The 20,159-nt window shown below is 32.2% G+C and overlaps 1 protein-coding gene across 2 annotated transcripts in view; it reads left to right on the top strand.

Annotated features, from left to right (window-relative positions):
* Positions 1-20,159, top strand: part of LOC129951419 (uncharacterized) — a 118,323-nt gene that overhangs the window by 12,005 nt on the left and 86,159 nt on the right. For both annotated transcript variants that reach the window (XM_056063548.1, XM_056063549.1), the window contains exon 2: positions 12,526-12,658. In XM_056063548.1, the coding sequence (XP_055919523.1) occupies positions 12,542-12,658 (117 nt within the window). In that variant the 5' untranslated portion in view covers positions 12,526-12,541. The remainder of the gene's footprint in view (positions 1-12,525; positions 12,659-20,159) is intronic.

Below are 20,159 nucleotides of genomic sequence, written 5' to 3' on the forward strand. Positions count from 1 at the left end.
AAACGTGTTTTTCAGCTATGTTTTTATTGTTTTTCTTGACTTTTTGGTCTCTATCTTTTCCGCAACTTAAAATAAAATTATTTGTATGTTAGTATTTGCTAAGAAAAGTAATCTTCTTTAAAGCTGTTGTTTTTTTGCATTTTAATTCATAACAACCTTGAAAGATGAATGCAAAATTATACTGAAAATAAAAGTATTTCAAGATCTCTTGTGAGTTCGTTACAAAGTTGTTAGTTTAGTTTATATATGCATTGCGTTCCTACGCATAAAAGTCGGATGGAAATTCCACCCATCAATTAAAACTTTTATGTTTTTTTTTTTATTTTCATTGAGTCATAGCATCATCAGGTTTATGTAGCAAAGAAGAGTTGGCATCTTCTGACAAATGTAAATTTAGAAACATTGCATGCTATTTTTGAAATTAAGTTGCATCACATTGAAAATCAATCATTTTTTTAATTAAACATTAAAAAAAAATAAAACATGCTTAAATATTGGTTGTCTAACATTTTTAACAAATGTACATTTTGAAATGTTATATTTATTTCATGTTTTGGAATTATGAATTTTCTTTGATTTTATTACATTTTCCAATAAGAATGCAGCAGCTGTACATTTTGAAGCATTTACCTTTTCACGTTTGACAAGTGAAAGCTAAGTCGTTATAACAGATGGAACAATACACAATATTTTTTTCAGTGCATAAATTCAACTCCAAAGAAATGTGTAAGGCTTCAAATTCAAAATTGTATCTTTATAATTAGTCTTAGGCAGAAAGCTTGGCTTATCAAAATGCATAAATTAAAGTTAAGTACTTGCATATTCTATAATTTTCTCTTGAATAAAATGTAATGCTGTGACACATGAAAGTATTAAAAGGACTTAGCCTAGACTTGAGGAAAATACAAGTAAATAGTGAAACAGTTCACAATTTTCGGAAATATTTTATTTGCACCGAAAAATAATTTAAACGGCAATGAAGTAACTTTTAATAACTTTTAAATAATGTTGTGTTTAGTTTTTTTTACTTCCAAAGATATGTAATTCAATATTTTCAAAAACTTGTTGAAACTGCTCATCCGTCCAGAATTTATTAATTGCTTTTGTATTATTTGAAAGATAATATATTAAGTATTTAAAGAAGCTGATAGTTTTTAAGTTTTGTAGACAAAGATGCCTTAAAAGTGTATTTAAGGATTAAAATTAGTTCTGAGGTTGAATTGGCTATGGTGACTTTTGATGAATGAGAATCAAAATGAACAAATTTAATCTGCGTAAGGTGATATTCAAATTGATATTTAAAAAGCTGTCAGAACAAAAAACTGATAGTCATTTTAAAATGTCCTAAAACACTGATGCCAAAATTGAAATGGTATGAAGATGAATTGTTTAGACATTGTTTGGAATTGACTAGACAACGATACTCACAGAGGAAATTACCTTGAACAGAATAAAATATATAAATATTTGTGTAGAAGCGGCTGGGAAACTTGTAGACTGTAAAGACTCAAAGTCATTCTGGTACAATTTACGGATTTTGGGAGGTTGCAGCAAGTCATCGTCTTTAAGTATTAGTGTTGACGACCTGGCCACATACTTTGAAGGTTTACTACTGCCAGATCCTGACCAGAATTCTATCAGTTTTGCCCTGCAAAATGTTTCAATCGATGAGCTAGACTCTCCTTTTACCATGGTTGAGATGTTGGTATCTCTAAGTAGAATGAAAAATAACAAAGCAGCGGGTTTGGATGGCATTCCTATCGAATTCTATAAGAATTCAACTCCTGAATTTCTCGAGCGTATGTTGAGGTTATTAACCGAAATGTTTACAGAAGAGCTACTTTCTATTCGCTACAATATTTCCTATATTTGAAAAGAGTAATTCGAGTTTAACAGACAATTATAGAGGCATTTCAGTTCTGTGCTTATTAAGAAAACTGTTTGAACAAATGTTGTACGTAAGGCTTGTGAATTGGATTGAAAGAAATAATGTGATAAGTCGATATCAAGCTGGCTAACGGGCGGGTCTTTCAACGATTTATCAAATTTTTGCTCTCACGATCGTTGCCAGACGTTTTACCTCTTTACACTTTTTTCGTCGACTTTAAAGCTGCTTTTGATACCGTCAACAAAAGATCACTTTTTTATACATAAGCTAGCAGTTATTGGTCTTTCCACCAAATTTATTCGGATTTATGAACAACTTTTACTAAAAACTATCTATGTCAAAACCCTTTAAAACCGAAACAGGCTCCACAAGGCTGTATATTGAGTCCGCTGATGTTCGTTTTTTTTTTATCAATGATATTGAAAATAAATAACCGGGAGGCGTCAACTATGGTAATTTAACTTTAAAGATTTTTCTCAATGCTGATGACCTGGTGGAGTTCTCTCTTAACCCTGTGACATTGCAGCTTCAAATAAATAAACTTAAAAAATATTGTGATTCGTGGGATCTCAAACTTAAAATTTCTAAATCTTAAATTATGATTTTTAAACCTCAAAACCGTTTAGATAATAATGTAAGAAATTGGACATTAGATGGTACCACGATTGAAGTTGTCGGCGAGTATAAGTACCTTGGTTTTACTATCACTCATAACTTGAACATCATAAACCATATTAAAGATAAAGTAGTGCTAGCCAAATCAGCTATAAACTCGATGTGGTCAAGTTTTCTTTCAAGAAGTTTAGTGGACCCTACATCGAAATTTAAGGTTTTTGAGGCTACTGTGAACAGTTGCTTTTGTCATGGGAATTTAGTGTAATGATACCAATTTCTTGAGGTAATGAAAGTTATTCAAAGATACTTTTTCAAAAGAATCTTCCGGCTATAACGTAGCACGCCTAATTACGCCATATATGTTGAGTCTGGGCTTCCGTAAGTACATGTTAAAAATTTAAAGGAAAACGAAGACTATCTTATTAAAGTTATGCATAGACCTGATAGTAATCTGCACAAACAAGTCCTGCTTATATCACTCTATTGTGGATAGAAATTGGCATGATCTTGGCACAGCACATAATTTAACAATAAATCTAAATGCAAACAACAAAGAAGAATGGAGAAATACTTTTTACAACTTCATTTCGATGGTTGATGAGGATATGTACAAAACTAATTTCAAAAGGGCTAGGCAATCACTTTCTAGAGCAACCTAAAGCCGTCCTAATTTAACTTTGGGTGATTATAATTATTTCTGTGAGGACCTTTCATTTTCTGATATAAGTTTGACATTCAAAATACGGACTGAAACTCTAGAGCTCAACTACAAGTCTTAAAGAACTGACATAAATGTAATTTGTTCACTCTGCAACTCAAACCAAAACGAAGGTGTTTACCTATTTCACAAGAAATCCTCTTCTTTTCGTCGGAAGAATGTTAACGTGTTTTTAACGGGGAATATGGTTGAAAATTGCTGGTACGTTATGTCCTAATGCAAATAACTTCAGAAATTCTTATTTGAGTCTGTTTTGAAGTATCTACTTAAATACAAAAAAGAAAAGAAATTTTGTTTTAGCTAAACTTATAAAGCCTCAATATTCCATAACTTGAACGTCTTAGAGTTCGCCTTTTTCCGTTTTATCTAAACTTAAAGTCCATATTCTCTGAAACCTTTCCACTTCTTTGCTACCTTCGGTTTTTACGCAGACGCAAAACTCGGTGAAATTCAACTTGACTATCAAAAACATGATAGTCACATATCTCTTTAGCCGATTCTACCCCTGTTTTCTTTTAAAGATAAATAATATAAAGTTTTATACCTAAGCAAACCAAACATTTTGTAAGCCTTAAAAGACAAGAGTTATTGTCTTTGACAAAATTTACCAAATACAGACGTCAAATAGAACACCCTATTGCATTCAACATTGAAATAAACGTACACATTAATCTCCCAAACATATGAATAATCTCAGCATTTGGCGTTCATTACCCTCCATTTTGTATATGTGTTCTGTTCAGTAGGTATATGTACATACATACATATATAAATTTCTCCTTTTATAGTTAAGTAAATGTTTTATTTGATTTTTTCTAACAAACCTTTCTCTTTGAATATTTGTATTATTATTCCGAATAAAAGATAAAAAATTATCTAACTTCTATGTTAAAACTTAATCAATTGGTAAACAAAAAACATAAATATACAGAAAAAAGAAGTTTAACATAATATTCTCAGAGCGCCTTTGATTAATCATAAATTTTACATGTCGTTGACATTGTGATGGCTCAAAGGAATTCCAACGGATCTTCTGCCCCTCTGGCAAATCATTCAAGATGAATGACAATGAATTGTGCGAAAATCGAAAACAAAATAAAACTCACAACTCACTTTTGAATCATCGAAGAAAACAACATTTGCAATGTTTTATAACCTGTCTTCAATCAAAGTGAATAAAAAATAAAGAAAAACCACAACTGAAAGAAAAATCCAAATTAAACTAACCGAAAAATGTTCATTTAACATTCTTAACAACAGAGGTATAAATATATACCTCTGTCTGCCTTGAACATTCTATGATAAAAGTGAAAACGTAATTTAATTTTTGTTTGTTGAGCTTTAATTCCTAATTATTTGCAATTAGTTGATGGACAGTAGGTTTAACATTTAAGCGTTTCTCATCTCCGCGAGTTTTTTGATACATTTACCCGCATTAATCTACTTAAAGACTTGGAACTTAGCCGAAAAAGTAGCAAGAAATAAATGTTATAAAATGTATCCATCACATGCCAGCCACCTGCTTTCACATTTGCCACTCCATATCCAATACACATGGATACCATCAAATGTAATGAACTCAGAAATAACTCACAGCTTATTGTTAGACAAGAAAAACGTACCCAAACAGTGGGGTAGAGCAGCGGCAGCAGCGGCAGCAGCGGCAGCAGCGGCAGCAGCAGCAGCAGCAGCAAAACAAAAATTGATGATATGATGCGGGGAAAATATACTATCCAAAGCAATTATACCAGTGTTTTGGCGATATAGACTCGCTAGCGCTACTCGCTGGCGCTGCTAATATCCGCGGTTGGGTTAGGAGAGAGAGTTTCTATTTTTTGACTTGCTGCTCCAATGCAACAAGTAGTGTAAATTTGCTGCTTAAGTGTAAAGACAAAAGAAAAATACGAGTTCACGAAAAAAAAAACATCAAAACGTTTTTCATGACTATAAAGCAAAAAAAACTCTTCGTACCTATATACAAAAAATCAGAGCTTAACAACTATCTTGTGCACTTGCACTGCCAGATTTATTCAAGTGGAAAAAATTGTATCTATAATATATGCTTTTTAAAGAGTTTTCACTTTAGTTTGTTGAGTACTTGCAGTTGCCAAGAGAGGAGCAGATGTAGCAGCAAAAACAAATATGGTATTCGCCGAGGAATTGACTTCCTCTCGTAGAAAATGTCGGATGAAAGCCTGATTTTCAGTTTTCACATCTATACACAAATGCTTGCACCAAAGATATTTAAATGTTTGAGTAATTATTGAGTAATGTTTATATCGAAATCGAGTACGCACTTAAAGAGATATATTAAAGCTAACTAACCCAACTTGATGAAGTGAAGGAAAAAGATACAAAAATCAAGTTTCTTTTCTTATTTAACTTAATAAACCTTTTTTCTTAACGAGTGGTTTAAATGCAATTTCAAAGAATTTGTCGTTAATGATTGTCCGTGGGAGAAGTTATTATGTTTAGTTTTTTGTTTTCAAGTACAAAGTTATGTTAGAGGAAGTTAAATTTTTAACAAGGAAAAACTGAAACACAATGTAGTTGAAAACAGAAAAAATCGCGTGTGCGTAAGGACTTTCTCCACATTGACGAACGCGACGTTAATGTGTAATTAACATAGGTTTTTGTGGTAAGCTTGTTGATCTTGTAATTTATTGTTGTTGAAATACCGTCCGTATTGTTGAAATTACATATCAATTTCAAGATTAAACGAGAACTTGATATGAAATTCATTCATATGAAAAATTTTATAATTTGTGTGAACTTTGAATGTGAAACAAAAGAGCTGGGAAACGAACTTGTTTTTGTTTTCATTATTTAGTTATGCAAACTTTGCAGTAGAGGAATTCGGATGAAGAGCTAATATTTGCATCATAAAAATGTTAAAATAGTATCATTTCTGGAAGAGGTTTGATTATTGTCTTTTTGGAGAGCACTGGGTTTTTTAGAATGTTCAGATAACGAAGGAACGTTTTTCTTTTGCAGAACTTGCCTTTTATGTTAGGTTGCCAAAAAACTTGTTTCTTTGTGGTCCAAAGAGAGAATACAAAATAAAATAGTGACGGTAAAATTTCAAAGGAGCAATTCTTAAGAAAGAAACATCATTTAAAAGGTTATGGCGGTGATGGTGGTGTTTAAGCTAAGCTCATAATTCAGAGAATTAACCCATTAAAAAGATGGTAGGAACCTTAATTAAACTTGTGTTTAAGGGCCAAAATGTGTGTCGATTTTTGTTTGTCATAATAAAAAGGAATTTTATAATATTTAAACTAATTTCATAAATATTTTTAACACAATTAAGTATTGGATTTTATAAAAAAAATGTCTTTAAAAGGACTCTTTCGTTCTTTTTCCTTGCTTAATGAACTGAGAGTTTTGTATAACCAGTTTGAATGGTTTTAAAAGACGAGTTTGCAAAAGACATGAAAGATCTCAGAAGAAAACTCGATACTTACAACTAAAACATCCATAAATAATGTTATAGCCCTTAGATAAACTAGGCGTCTCTTCTTTCAACCACCTCTGCTTTTATCTTTAAATCATAGAGTCATGGATTTTCTGACATTTTATCACAGTTCATTGTTGGAAATATAATTCACCTAGAAATTTCTTGTGATGTTTCCTTTTGTTTTTGTTATTGGACCAACTTTTTTTCGGGCACAATTGGATCTTCAGTTTGGTTCTATTTTTTATCTTATTCCAAGATACTTAAAAATGTATACTATCTCTCCCAAAATTATTTGAAAACATGACCATAGAAGTTCCAAGCTGAATATCTAGTTTTAAGCTCTTTGATTTATGCTTCCTTCTACGCAGCATATCCACTGATCACCAATCGCAATCATATTTCAAATAGTTTGCAGACTTTTTTGACTCCGTTTTTAACTTCAATCTCCTTTTATAATTTTTGCCTATGCAAGTCATCTTAAGTTGCCTTATAATAGTAATAATTTTATACAGGATACAACTCCTCGTAAGACAATACTGTTGTACAAGAGGTATTGGGTTCAGCCAATGCCTGTGCCATCTTAAGTTTTTTTCACGGTTACTGCCTCTTGCGAGGTATTGAAAAATCCTCAAAGAGTATAATTCTTGTCATGAACGTGTTTTTTTTAATTATCAGTACGGATTCGGCTTAAAACTGTAGGGCTAAGAGTACTTGCACACAGGAATGATTGTGAGTTTTAAGTCACTAAGCCCTAGTTCTCAAAGGACTGTTGCTTCACCTAAATTTTTAATTTTTTAGATGGATCAGAATATTTGTTTTTTTCATTTACAGACCTAACTCAATTATGAAATATAATACTTTATAAACTAATTTAAGAATTCAGTATCATCATTAACAGTTAAAACTTTTTTTTACAAGTTCTAAACCCATGTTCTTGCAAATTCAAATTAAGGTATTTGAATTTTTTGATTATAAGTTAATTTTCTAGTTCCAAAAATAAAAACCGAACACATTTGGAATGTCTACTCTGACCTGTTTACACAAAGTCCATATTTAATAAATGACACCCACTCAAATCAACAAATAAAATAAAAGTAAATCAACAAAAAACTCACGTACATCCCACGTGATTTTTGTACCCCATTATTTGTAATAAACATAAAACAAATCTTTTTTCGGTACCTTTTTATACATCATACCATACCTATAATAATGAACATTCATTACAAGTACATTTAAATTCATTTATGGCCAGCCTACTTTCAGAACTTGGCCTAATTCTTGTAAGCTTATATAGGTATACAAAATCAAACAAAAATGAATAATACTAAATATGTTCACCTTCCCTCCTGCACACATTTAAATTACACACAACCATTTGAAATTTGTATAAACATATTTCCTTCATGTGATAAAATCCACCAAAAGATCCACAAATTGCATAATAAACTTAAAGATACTTGCTTAAACATTTATACCAAAATTATATTTAAATAAATCTTTTATATACTATACAAAAATCCAGCCTAAACTTGTTGGCCGTCAACAACATTTTTATTCAAATTAATCAAACTTGCTGAGAGTCAAAAACCAAAAACAAAAATCTGATATGCAGAGAGATAATTTAAAGAAATATATTTTATCACATATAAATACTTCCATCAACACCAACGATGATTGCGCTATTATCATACACTAAAACCGCGTGTGTGATGATATTTTCTAACGAAACACTTAACTTTTTAAAATAAACGAAAAAATGCCATTATGGGTTATGTATTGAAGAATTAAAAAAATAAAAAACAAAAAAGACGAGACAAAAACTATAAAATCAACTTCTCAATGATATATGCAAATTAAACCAAATCAGTTGTTCTTTTTTATTTTTCTCACACATTTTTATTATGTTATCTTTTGCTTCTTTTTGTGTACCGTGATATAAACCTCCCGAAAAAAAATTAAAACAAAATCCAAAAAATCGCTTATAATTTGAAGTGCAAATAAATCGCAAACTTTATCAAACCATCATCATCTTACTTCAGTCACAGAGTCAGTCATAGACAAACAAACGTGACATAAAAAATCAACCTCAAAAAGATATATTTTTATTTGTGTGCCTTGGCTAAGAGTAGGTAGAAGGTAGCTCCACCTTTCAGACTCACTGAAATACATACCATCATAGAGAACAAAGTATCTTTTGAGACAATAAGATACTCAAAAAAACAAATTGGTTTGCATCAGGAAAATGCGCAATGTAGGTGTGTGTCTTTAATAAAACATGAGTCGAATACTCGTAGTAACACCGAGTGAGAATCTTATCGTGCAAAGATATTTACCTATTTGCCTCAAACAATGAAAAGATTCTATGTTTCGCATATGATTACCTGGCGAGCATTTGGTAACATCACTACCATCTATGCCATCAGCAGCAGCAACAAAATCAGAAGCAATCGCAGCAATTGTTGAATCTCTTCGACTTACCTATAGGCTCTGGTGAGTGAGTAGTGCCCTTTTCTGCATTTGTAGTGCCATTGACAAAATAATATAATATGGCTAAAGCGTGGCTGTGCGGTCGGCGGCGGTGGCCTAGCTGCGACTGTGCTACATGAAGGCAAACGACACCAATTCATTCGAATAAAATTGGTATTCTAGCAATCGTTTGGTGGCTTATACCAAGTACCTACTTCTTTTGGTGGCACTTCTCAAGAAATGTGTAGACACACACACGACATGACTCGTACGACACAGAAAAGACACAACAAATATTTAGCGCAATGGATTTCCTGACTTGCTTACTCATTACGTGTATCTATTTACGCAGATTGATTTTATTTTCACAATTTATTTGTCCGTCCGTGTGTCCGTTTGTCCAACCGATTGTTCGGGGATTTGTGTACACACAAAAAACTCTTATTACAACTTATAGACCTTCCAGCTACATAGTGGTGTTATTCATCCGTTCACGAAACCAACCAACCAAGCCATAGAAAGCCATATGAGAAAAGTGGGAAGAACGAACGTATGCCTGTTGCATAATAAACACTCGATTGTCATTCAAATTAGGTTCGCTAACCTGTGATGGCAGACTCTTCACAGAACTTTATCAAGACATCATCATCATCAAGGCAGTCAGTATAAGATGCATGGTGGCGGTGGCGATGGCGGTGAGAAGTTATCTTTGTCAAGCAGTGTTTATATTTGTCAGAGAGAGATTCCCAAAATGACCATATGACGATGACGCGAAATATGAGCCCATTTAACAAAGCTCTTAGCCTAAAAATATAAACACACAAAATAATAACTACACTGACAGGAGGTCCCTCCTTTTCATCATACTCCGTATAATTTTTGTTTGCAATTTTTATAAGATTCTCGTGTGAAATTTCAAGAGTAGTGTTGTCAGGGATTTGAAGAAGCAAAACAAAAAACAAACAAGTCTTGAAGGAGTGTGTCTGCTAAAGTGATGTCTTAATTTATGCGAATTGGTAGATAATGCAGTTTACTGGAAAAAAAAATCTCGCACCAACTTTACAAAGAAACTCTTCAGATTACCATCTTTCTGTTATTTTTTTGTTTCTGTGTATTTTCTGTTGGATAATTTTTACTTCTTCGCATTCCAATGGACACAAAAATTTCCTAAGAAAATGCAACTTAATCTGTGGACATCTCCCATCTTTCTTTGGATTTTGGTCAAGAAAACTAAAATTAAATAATTCAATTCCTGACATTTTAAACACCTTCAACTAAGGTATATATGATATTCTGGTTGATGGTTGTTTGTTAATTTTTTTGTCTTCCTCGTCATCATCGTCAAACACTCTCTCTTATTTGCATAATATGCCTTGAGCTTAAAATAAATTTCAAATTAAGAATTACAACATCAAATAGTTTGTGTTTTTTTTCCTGTTACTTTGTATTTCGGCAAATTCAAAAATAAAATATAATTCATGGCGCTTTTTTTTGTTGTTGTTGAAAAGTTAGCTTCCCATGTGGAACGCCTCACAATTGCGAAAAAGTTATATCCCAAGCGAAATAACTTACGGTATGGATAATGCCCATTGATAATATATTATTTTCTTTTTATCATAAAATCAAATTACTGTGTCCGAGTGGAATTATAACTGTAATTTAAGTTTGTTTCGATACTAAACAAAAGAGCTGAGAGGCGAACTCGATTATATTTATTTTCCCATTTATTTTTTGTTTTTGGTAAAACGTTTATTTATATTTATCTGTTTCAAGAAAACTAAATTGCTCACAGATATTTTTTCAATTGTAGATTTTGTGATTAACTAGTTCAGTATAGAAAAATGCGAGTTAAACCATAAACTTTTTTAGTTACAAAATATTTTGAAGTTACCCAAAACTTTTATTGTATAATTTTCTGGTTAAGATAATCGATATAAATAAATCAAAGGTAAGGAAATATTTGTAATTGTTTATTTAATTTATATTCAAAGTTCATATGTAAACTACTTCTTTTTGTTTGTACATATTTTATAAATGTAAAATTAAAGGTACAAAATAATTTAAATTGATTGAGAAATTAAATTGAGCAAGTGCATTAATTAGATTAAACAATAAGGTTTTCCAAAACTAATAGGTGATTTAAAAATTAATAACACAAATTGTGTGTTAAATATGTAGAAACGAGCTTTATTTCTTATTTTGGAAGTGAATCAATTCCAAAATGAAATTGTTGGAATGCGGCTTATGGTCATTTAAATTGAGCTGAATTTGAGCAATGTATTTCTAAGAGACTTAGATAGCAAGAGAGTTTACGATTTTTGCAATGGGTCTTATACCAACGATTACAATAACTTTCAGTTGTGTGTTAATAAACAATAACTTTTGCATATGCAGGTACAACAAGCATTTAAAATTTATTTGACTATCTCATTAACTAAATAAATAATCCTTTTTCTCCTTTCTAAATGTCACATGCAGTGTACAACTATATCCTTTAAGCTATAAACTTTGACAACTGTGATCGAACAAACAATAAATCACTCAATATTCAAGAAAAACACCAATAAATTATAATGCAAACATTTAACAGATCACGACAAAACATTAAGTAGTGACTTTTTGCCGACGATAGTGACAACTAAAACGCCATGTACCTATCTGTTATTTATGTTATTTTCTATTTCTGAAATATAAGTTGAACAAACCTTTCAGCAACTTATAATAAGGTCTTAAGTACTTCAAACATACTTAATAGCACTATTAATACCACGCACGTGCACGCGTATAGTTTATATTCAAATAGGATATTCATTCATTTTAAAAGTGAATCCTGGCATTTTTCAACTATTCTAATGCAACATATCGCAGCAGTCATCAATTGCACCGACCGAATGCAGTTAACGTCAAAATCAGTAGTAAGCTTAGTCATTGAAGAGAATTAAGGAATTTTTACGAGAGTTTTTCATTCTTAGCGCCCGCATAATGTCTTCATCTGGAGTTCAAAAACCCTATTCACCTCCTTAATTATACACTTCAATGTGATTTTTTTTTTTTGTAAATTTAATTTGAAAATCATTCGCTGCATACAAAATATGAGATGACCTTTTAAAGTTGATGACGAGTTTACAATGATGCAGTGTTGATGGGTGTCAAATTAAAATCTCTTCCTGGTTATTAAAAGATGGAAATGATAAATCGCATCATTGTGTTCATATGACTGGCCAAGTTCTGACTAAAGATTAAAATATCATTAAGGATCATTTGAATAGAATGCATTTGGATTTACTGATAGATGGTTGTTTCCTTTATTTCTTGAGATTTTTTTTAAACATTAAAAAATTGATCAATATTAATGTATATTTTTTATATTTTTTGCAGAAATAATTAAATCAAAATGGTATCGCGACGAAAAATATTATCCAGGTCTAGAGATGATCTGAATTTGGATCAAACTTTTAGTCAGCAAGAAGAAGAAGAGGATGTATGGTATCAAAAGGATAAACTATATAAGGTGAGCAAATATTTTTATTTTTGGATATCTTAAATTGATTATTTTTCCTATCAGTTAAATGAGAACATTCATTATGAACATTCTAGTTCATTCAAGCAAATGGATAAAATATAATAAAATACACTTCCTTGAATTCGTTTATATAAAATTTTTGGAAAGCACTAGAGCCATCCTATTGGAACTATAGGGTATTGTTTTGGAGGCAACTTTTCGCCTTTAATTTTCTCATGATTATATATATAATGTATATCATTTAATGTTTAAAAATATTTGTTTGAGCATGCATACATGAACAAATACATAGATAGATAGATATATAATTTTATTTTCAAAAAGATTTTACAAAAAATGAGTATTGCTAGTTTAAAATTAATTTTGTCAATAACTTTAAGTTGCCTGTCAGGTTAAAAAGGAAATTTAAACAATTTAAAAGCGTAGTAGTAGATTACGTACATGTGTTATGAAAATTCATTTATAATACGATTGCGATATATAATTGATGCTTTTAAAAAGTAATATAAATTTGAGTAGCAGAAGCCATTAAGAATGTTGAGAAGTTGAGAAGGAAAAAGTATGCCGTTTCTCCTGTACGTTTTGAATACTGGGCAGGTTCCAATAAAGTGCATGGTATTTTCCGATTCATCAATATTACATAATATACATACTCGTACATATTCCATCAGCATTTCCTTGGAAGGCTCTTTCATTGATATTAACGAGCCCGCAGCGTGCTTAAAAAATTATGGAAATCATATCACGTGAATTGGAGTAATCCAAGCAGTTCGGTGTGCCAGAGTACATCAAGTTGCAATAATCATCGTAATATTAAGACTGTGTCGCACTAATTGTGAATTCAGTCCTGTGTGTTTCTTTCATTTTCAGCAAGAGAATGTTATGTAAGCTAAGCCATTCAAGTAGATTCATGTCAAAAGAAAAATCCAACAAACATCCATGGAAAAGATCCAACCATTTCCAAAAGATTTTATTGTTTATAATGGCTTTCGATAAAATGTTGGTTAATCTATTATTACAAAGATTTAGATTTCGTCTCATTAAAGAAAAATGTAACTGAAGGGACGTTTAAAAACCCTTCGGTAAACCTGTTTCAATGTGCAGAGCATAGTTAGGCGTATTTTCGGGCAGTAAAAAGCATCTTTTCATGAAGAAACGCTGCAATTTTTTGACTTGGTTGTATTCACGGTATCCCCAAACTTGAGCACAGTGCAACATAATAACTTTTGAGGAGGCATTATGTATATTTTGAACTTTGTTGAGTGTTGGACGGTATTGTTTCACAGCAGTCTCTACCACGTTAAATTGATGGAATTCTTAGATGCTCCCAATCTGTTTGATGCTAATTTCAAGACATGTTGTAATTAAACACTACGCCAAGATATTTGTATTGATTAGACACCTTTATTTCTGAATTATTGTAAAACCATTTTTCGCACGCTGCCCTTCTTCGACCATTGCGAAATGTTACTATTTCCGACTTTTCAAGATTTATTTCAAGATTCCATTGAATGCAGTAAGTCTTAAAACCCTCAATTTGCTGTGGCGAATTGGAAGGATTATCTGACAACAGTACGATTTCGTCCGCATATAAAGGGCGTTAATTTGATGATCGTCTAAAACAATACCGATTGGAAGTCCCGCATGAAGATCATTTAAAAACAGAACGAAAAAAGAGAGCGCTTAGCACACATACTTGACGAACACCTTTCTAAGTGTGGAAGAAGTTTGACAAACACGAACCATCCCAAACAGCTGCAGTACTATCCTTATAAAAAGACTTTATAGTAGCCATAGTATCTTCGCAGATAGCTTATAAATATATAACTTGGTACATCATAGAATAGTTGGTTCTGTATGCAGCTTGAAATTCATTGATGATGTTATTTTTTAACCAAGCTGACAGTTTGTTCAAGAGAAACAGCTTATAGAGCGTATCCAGAAATGAAAGTCCTCTGTAGTTTGACACAACATTTGTATCTCCTTTCTTGAAAAGTGGGTACATAATGGATTTTCTGAAAGATAATGAAAGCGTTGTATTTTCAATAATCTCAGTAAATAACTTCAGTATTTCTTCAATAAGAGATGGTCATGCATTTTTATAAAATTAATATGGTATTCCATCAAGACCAGGAGTTTTAAATATTTTGATAAAGATATAGCAGAATATATCTCGTGCAGTTCAATGGGGTAATCTAACTCTGGAACATGTCGCAGAGAAAGAGCGTATGAGATACAAGCTGAATCATTTGATTGCGAGAGTAAGCTTTCAAAATGCGTTTTAAATTCATTTACTTTTCTTGACGTCGTGGTTTTAATCGACTATTCACGTATTTGCTTAGCAATCTTCCACCACTCTCGGGCTAAATGAACATATTCAAGACTCCTAGTAAAGTTAACGAAATAAGCTTGTTTTTTAGTTTTACATAAAATCCTATATTTTTTGTTGGCATCATAGTAGTTTCTACGACATGTTTTCAGGTTCAGTTTTTTAAAGGATTTAAGGTGTTTAAGAGCACTTTTCCTGGCCATAAAACAAGCTAAATCAAACCAAGGTTTTTTTGGCTTAAACTTAACATTTTGTTGCATTGGAGGTCCATCTGTTTCATAAATACACCTTTTGATTACTTTGCTTCGTTCTTTAATTAAATCTGTCAGTATTATGATGGAGGGTACAAGTACAAGTGACTCGATCTTATTTTTATAAGTAACATGAGCAAATATCATCCTAAACAAACGAGGCATGGTTGCGACCCACCCAGTCTGTCAATTTGTCTTGCTTAGAAGTTGAATTATTTTTAAACATTTTAGAATTACCAACAATATTTTTCATATCAAGAAACAGTTTTGTCTAAAAATCTAGTTATGTTAAATAGATTTTGAGTCATAAACAAATATTTACCAATTTTAGTAGCATTTATAAATTTTTAGAAATTGCTGAAAAAAGTTTGAAGACGATATTTCTAATTTCCAAATGTTGACAACAATATTGTTTTAAAGATAAATTAAGTCTGAAGCCATAATCTCAAAGTTTTGGAAAGATATTTTAGTTGAAATGTTGAGTAATGTTTTGTTTAGGTTTTTATTTTTATAAAAAATGAGAAAAAATGTGTTCTACAGGTTTGGTAAACAGAGCGCATATTTTGATTTCTAAACGTTCAAATAATTTGAAGCAAATCAAACACGCTTCATTCAAATGAAAACTAGACTGATAGTTATTCCTAAAAAACATTGATACATAAGTCCTACCGTCTTATTCGAAGCAAAAATTGTAATTTTTAGGTTATAGAGAGAAACCTTCAATTACGACATCTGATGTTACCCCAAAATCTCTTTCATCTTTGTTTGAAATTTTGTGAAATGTATTTTAACATAATAGAAGATGAATTTAAAATTTTTCTAATTTTCACATCATTATTCAAAGTCCAAGTTTCTAAAATTTATACTATCATAATTCGATAGAATCTCCCTGAAAAATTGCTTGAAAAATGTTTATCAAAAAATTGATTGAATATATGAGTAGAAAAGTCATGACATTTCAGTGTCTTTTGCAAGTCTAGAGTATAATAGTTGAAAATTAAAATGCTTGGTATAGGAAATAATTGTACTTTTATAAAATATTCTTCCTTGCCTCCAAAACCTATTGATAAACTTTATATGCTTATCTTGTGTCATTTTATGGTAAAGTTAAACTTAAACCTTTTCTGTGAAGAAATTATACTTTACCATATACTTTAGACCACACACATATCTATAACATTAACATTTTCTTAACGATATATTTAAAAGAGCTTGATTAACTTCCAAAAAATGTCAACATTACCAATCGATCAGTCAATTATTTTAAACATGCATTTCAACTAGGTTTTGACTTTTCCTTTCACATCAAACTAAACACAACAAAGAATCTTTAAAAAAATAGTAATATGGCAAAGTTAAATGTCAACACAAGTAAAAAACACAAACAAATCACTTCTATCATCACGTTCCATCCATCAACATCATAGTCTACCCCTGATTGACTCCTTCCATCAACTCAACTATGTATATCTTAGCTATTGTCATTTTCTCAAGCCAATCTTCCTAAAGGCGATGAAAATTGACAACACAAGAGATTTTTCGTAATCTCATCAGTCGACATCGAACGACATCCATAAGATGACAACCTACTTATTCTACAAAAACAATAAGTACAACAATATGCAACAGAAACGCGGAGATGGTTTCCTGTATAGTATATTTCAACAGCTGTCGCCACCATCATGCCATAAAGTCTTCCATAGACAAAATTCAACACAAGAAGACTTATAGCACCATGACGACATTATAAGACTTACCGCTGCCTACAGTTTATAAAGCAGAAATTGTTTTTCTTTTTTTTAGGGAAATATAGGAACCCAAATCTCAAGCCAGCTGCCCTCATTCGTACTTATACTTATAACCCAAATAAAAACAAATTTGGAAAACCTAAGATATTGTTCCCTTTAGGTATATGAATTTTCCTTTTTGTTTGTTGTCTAGAGCGAGCCAGTATTACTCCTATTTTCAATGGAAATGAGCCCAATTGTGAGGTAATGGAAAACCACCACCACCACCACCGACGCCATCGCCACTCCATTGAACATTGTCTCTTTGATTTGTGTCTTGTTCCCATAATAAAACTTTGGCAAACACATTTTCAAAGATTTTCCTGTTTTGTGTTTTGCACGCTGTTCTTTTTTTTGTATTTCTTCTTTCCTTTGATTCACTGAATTATATTTTAACTTCAAACGGTTAAGCAATAGCACAGAGTGTTGAATGTGTGCCTGGCCTGGGTGCATGATGCTGTATGGTATAACACTCTATAAGTAGATTTTGGGCCCAGCTGTTTGTTAGCAGCAGTAAAGTACATGGCCCAGACCTGAATGGAATACGACTCCAATGCACCATCCATCACCACAAAAACCACTTCCTCCCACCAAGACACACAAAGTGAGAGGAAAACCCAATTTTCCTCGCGAGGAGCAAGTCAAGAACCGCCAGCACCACCATATCGCCATCAGAAAGCCCGATCAAGCGGTACCAACAACATATACAGAAATCAACTTCTCTACACCAACCAAGCATACTCACAGAGTCTGTGCAAGTCCATCCAAGGTATCAAACCAGCACTAACTACAAAACTGTTTGTATGGGTTGATGGAAAATGAAAGTTGTTTTCACGAGTTTCCGTCTGTATGTGCAGTCTGACGTGCAGATTGGCATATACTCGACTCGCATGTGTATCTTAGTATCTGTATCTCACCTAGTTCACCTGGTTCAAAAGAGAAGACAAAAAGGAAACTCACAAACGAGACGAATGTGGGGGTTGCAGGAAAAAGATACAAACAAAAAAACTGCAACAAAACTAAAACCAAAAAAACAAGTTTAATTGTGCAACACACAGTACTTGGGGCAATGAGTTTTATTTTTGTTTAAAAGTCTTCGGTTGCAACAGGGTAAAAGGTGCCCTTTTTGTATAGAGTAGAGTAAAGCGCAGTCGACATCGATTAAGTCATTTTTTTCGACATGCACGAACGAAAGTAGATGAGGAATTGTGGTGTAGAATTCCTGAAAAAATGATTCAAAAACTTTGAAACCAACAAAGAAAAATGTAGGAAAATGTATGGTATATACAAAACTGGACCTTAGTTTTCTTCCTGAAGTTGTCAAAGTTGTAACATGATCATAAAGGGAGTAACATGAGCTTCTTCTGTATGTGATATTGTGCACTGACAACTGACAGGCCTAATGACACATTTTTTGTTTACGAAATGAAAATGATATCTATAAGATATAGTGACTTACTTTCAGAAATTGTTACATTCATATTTGCGGTGGGGTAAAATGAACTGCGCTACAGAAAAAAAGAGATTGTCAAATAGGTCGAATGCTGGAAGTTATGTCTCAAAACCTTATAACAAATGTTTGGTTACAATATAGTTCTTCACCTATAGCAACTATTGCTGCAGTTTGTTTGTTGAATTTTTAAAATCCCCATAATATGTGTAATATAAGCTTATGAAATTTGGCTTACATGTCTGGGAGTCCTCAGCGCTCATATCCTCCGGCTTTAAAGCTTGTCATTCTATCAATTTAGGGATCTGACACTGCAGTTTACAAAAACTGTCAAAATTGTCCTTTACCAAATCATAAGACTCCATTAGTTACTTACTAAAATTTTAAATTAATTATCTGGATCTGAAATATTTAGAGGGCAGAAGAGGGTATTGTTTTTCGTTACAAAAAAAATGAACTCTCTTAGTATTGCTTCATAGAGCTAAATAATTTTAAAAGATATTGGTAAAGTGTAAATTGCTTGAATTTAAGAAGTTAGATATTTTCTAATTTTACGGTCAACTCTTTAAATTTCTAAAAAAAAAAACTAAAATTTTTGCAGAAAAGTAACTTACTTACTTAACTAAGGTGGCACTACAGCCCTGGGCAGATCTTGGCCTTAACCAACATTTTTCTGCAGCCAGCTCGGTCCCTAGCTATCGGTCTCCAGCTTCGTACGTCAAGTTGGTTTAAGTCTTCCTAACATCTGCCTGTTGCGATCTTCCTCTGATACGCCGCGCCGTCCCTCGGGGTTGGATTCGAAGACCTTTTAGGCTGATGCCCATTCGTTCTACAGCCTGTACAGTTCGTCGTTATATTTTCTCCTCCATTCTCCTCTTATGCAGACTTGAAGAATTTTTCTCTCGAAGGATCCTAAGACGCTCTCACCTTTCTTTGAAAGCGTCCATGGCTCAGTGTCATAAATGAAAATCGAGATGATGAGTGTCTTATAGATTTTAGATGCTCCAGCTAGGACTTTACTCCTCAATCGCCTTTTAATTGCAAAGAAGCAGCGATTTGCAAAAGTTATTTTTTGTTTGATTTCAGCGCTGGTGTCGCTGTCTGAATTTTTAGCGGTGTCTAGTTAGACAAAGTTCTTAAATATCTCAAAGTTATAGCTGTCCATGGTGACGTTCTGCTAAAGACGTCGTCGTTTAATGTCCTTTTTGATGACAGCATACATTTGGTCTTGCCCTTGTTGACCACTAAACGCATCTTCTACGCTTCCGTCGCAATGCTCAAAAACGCTTCACTGACATCACGCTTTCATCTTCTAATTATGTGAATATCATCGGTGTATCCGAGTAATTGGATGGAACTTTGGCAGTTTGTTCCTCTAGTGTTGCAGTAAAGTTGTATCTAAAATTATACAAATGGCATTAGAAAATGTTGACTACTTTCAATATCGTATTTTATAAATTCCTCATTTTTAAAATTAATAATTTCTTTCTTTTCTCATGTTTTACAAGTCTTTTTTTCGGTATGTTTATCTGTAAAGAGTAATATTTTAAATATATAGGCCTTTCGATTTTCGGTCTTTTTTCCAACTTTTGTGGCTTCTTTTTTATAAATCTCGATACATAGTAAGAAACCCTCAAATGCGTTGAAAAATATGCTAAATTCTTTTTCCTTT

This window comes from Eupeodes corollae, chromosome 3 (assembly GCF_945859685.1).
Source record: "Eupeodes corollae chromosome 3, idEupCoro1.1, whole genome shotgun sequence".
Lineage (NCBI taxonomy): Eukaryota > Metazoa > Arthropoda > Insecta > Diptera > Syrphidae > Eupeodes > Eupeodes corollae.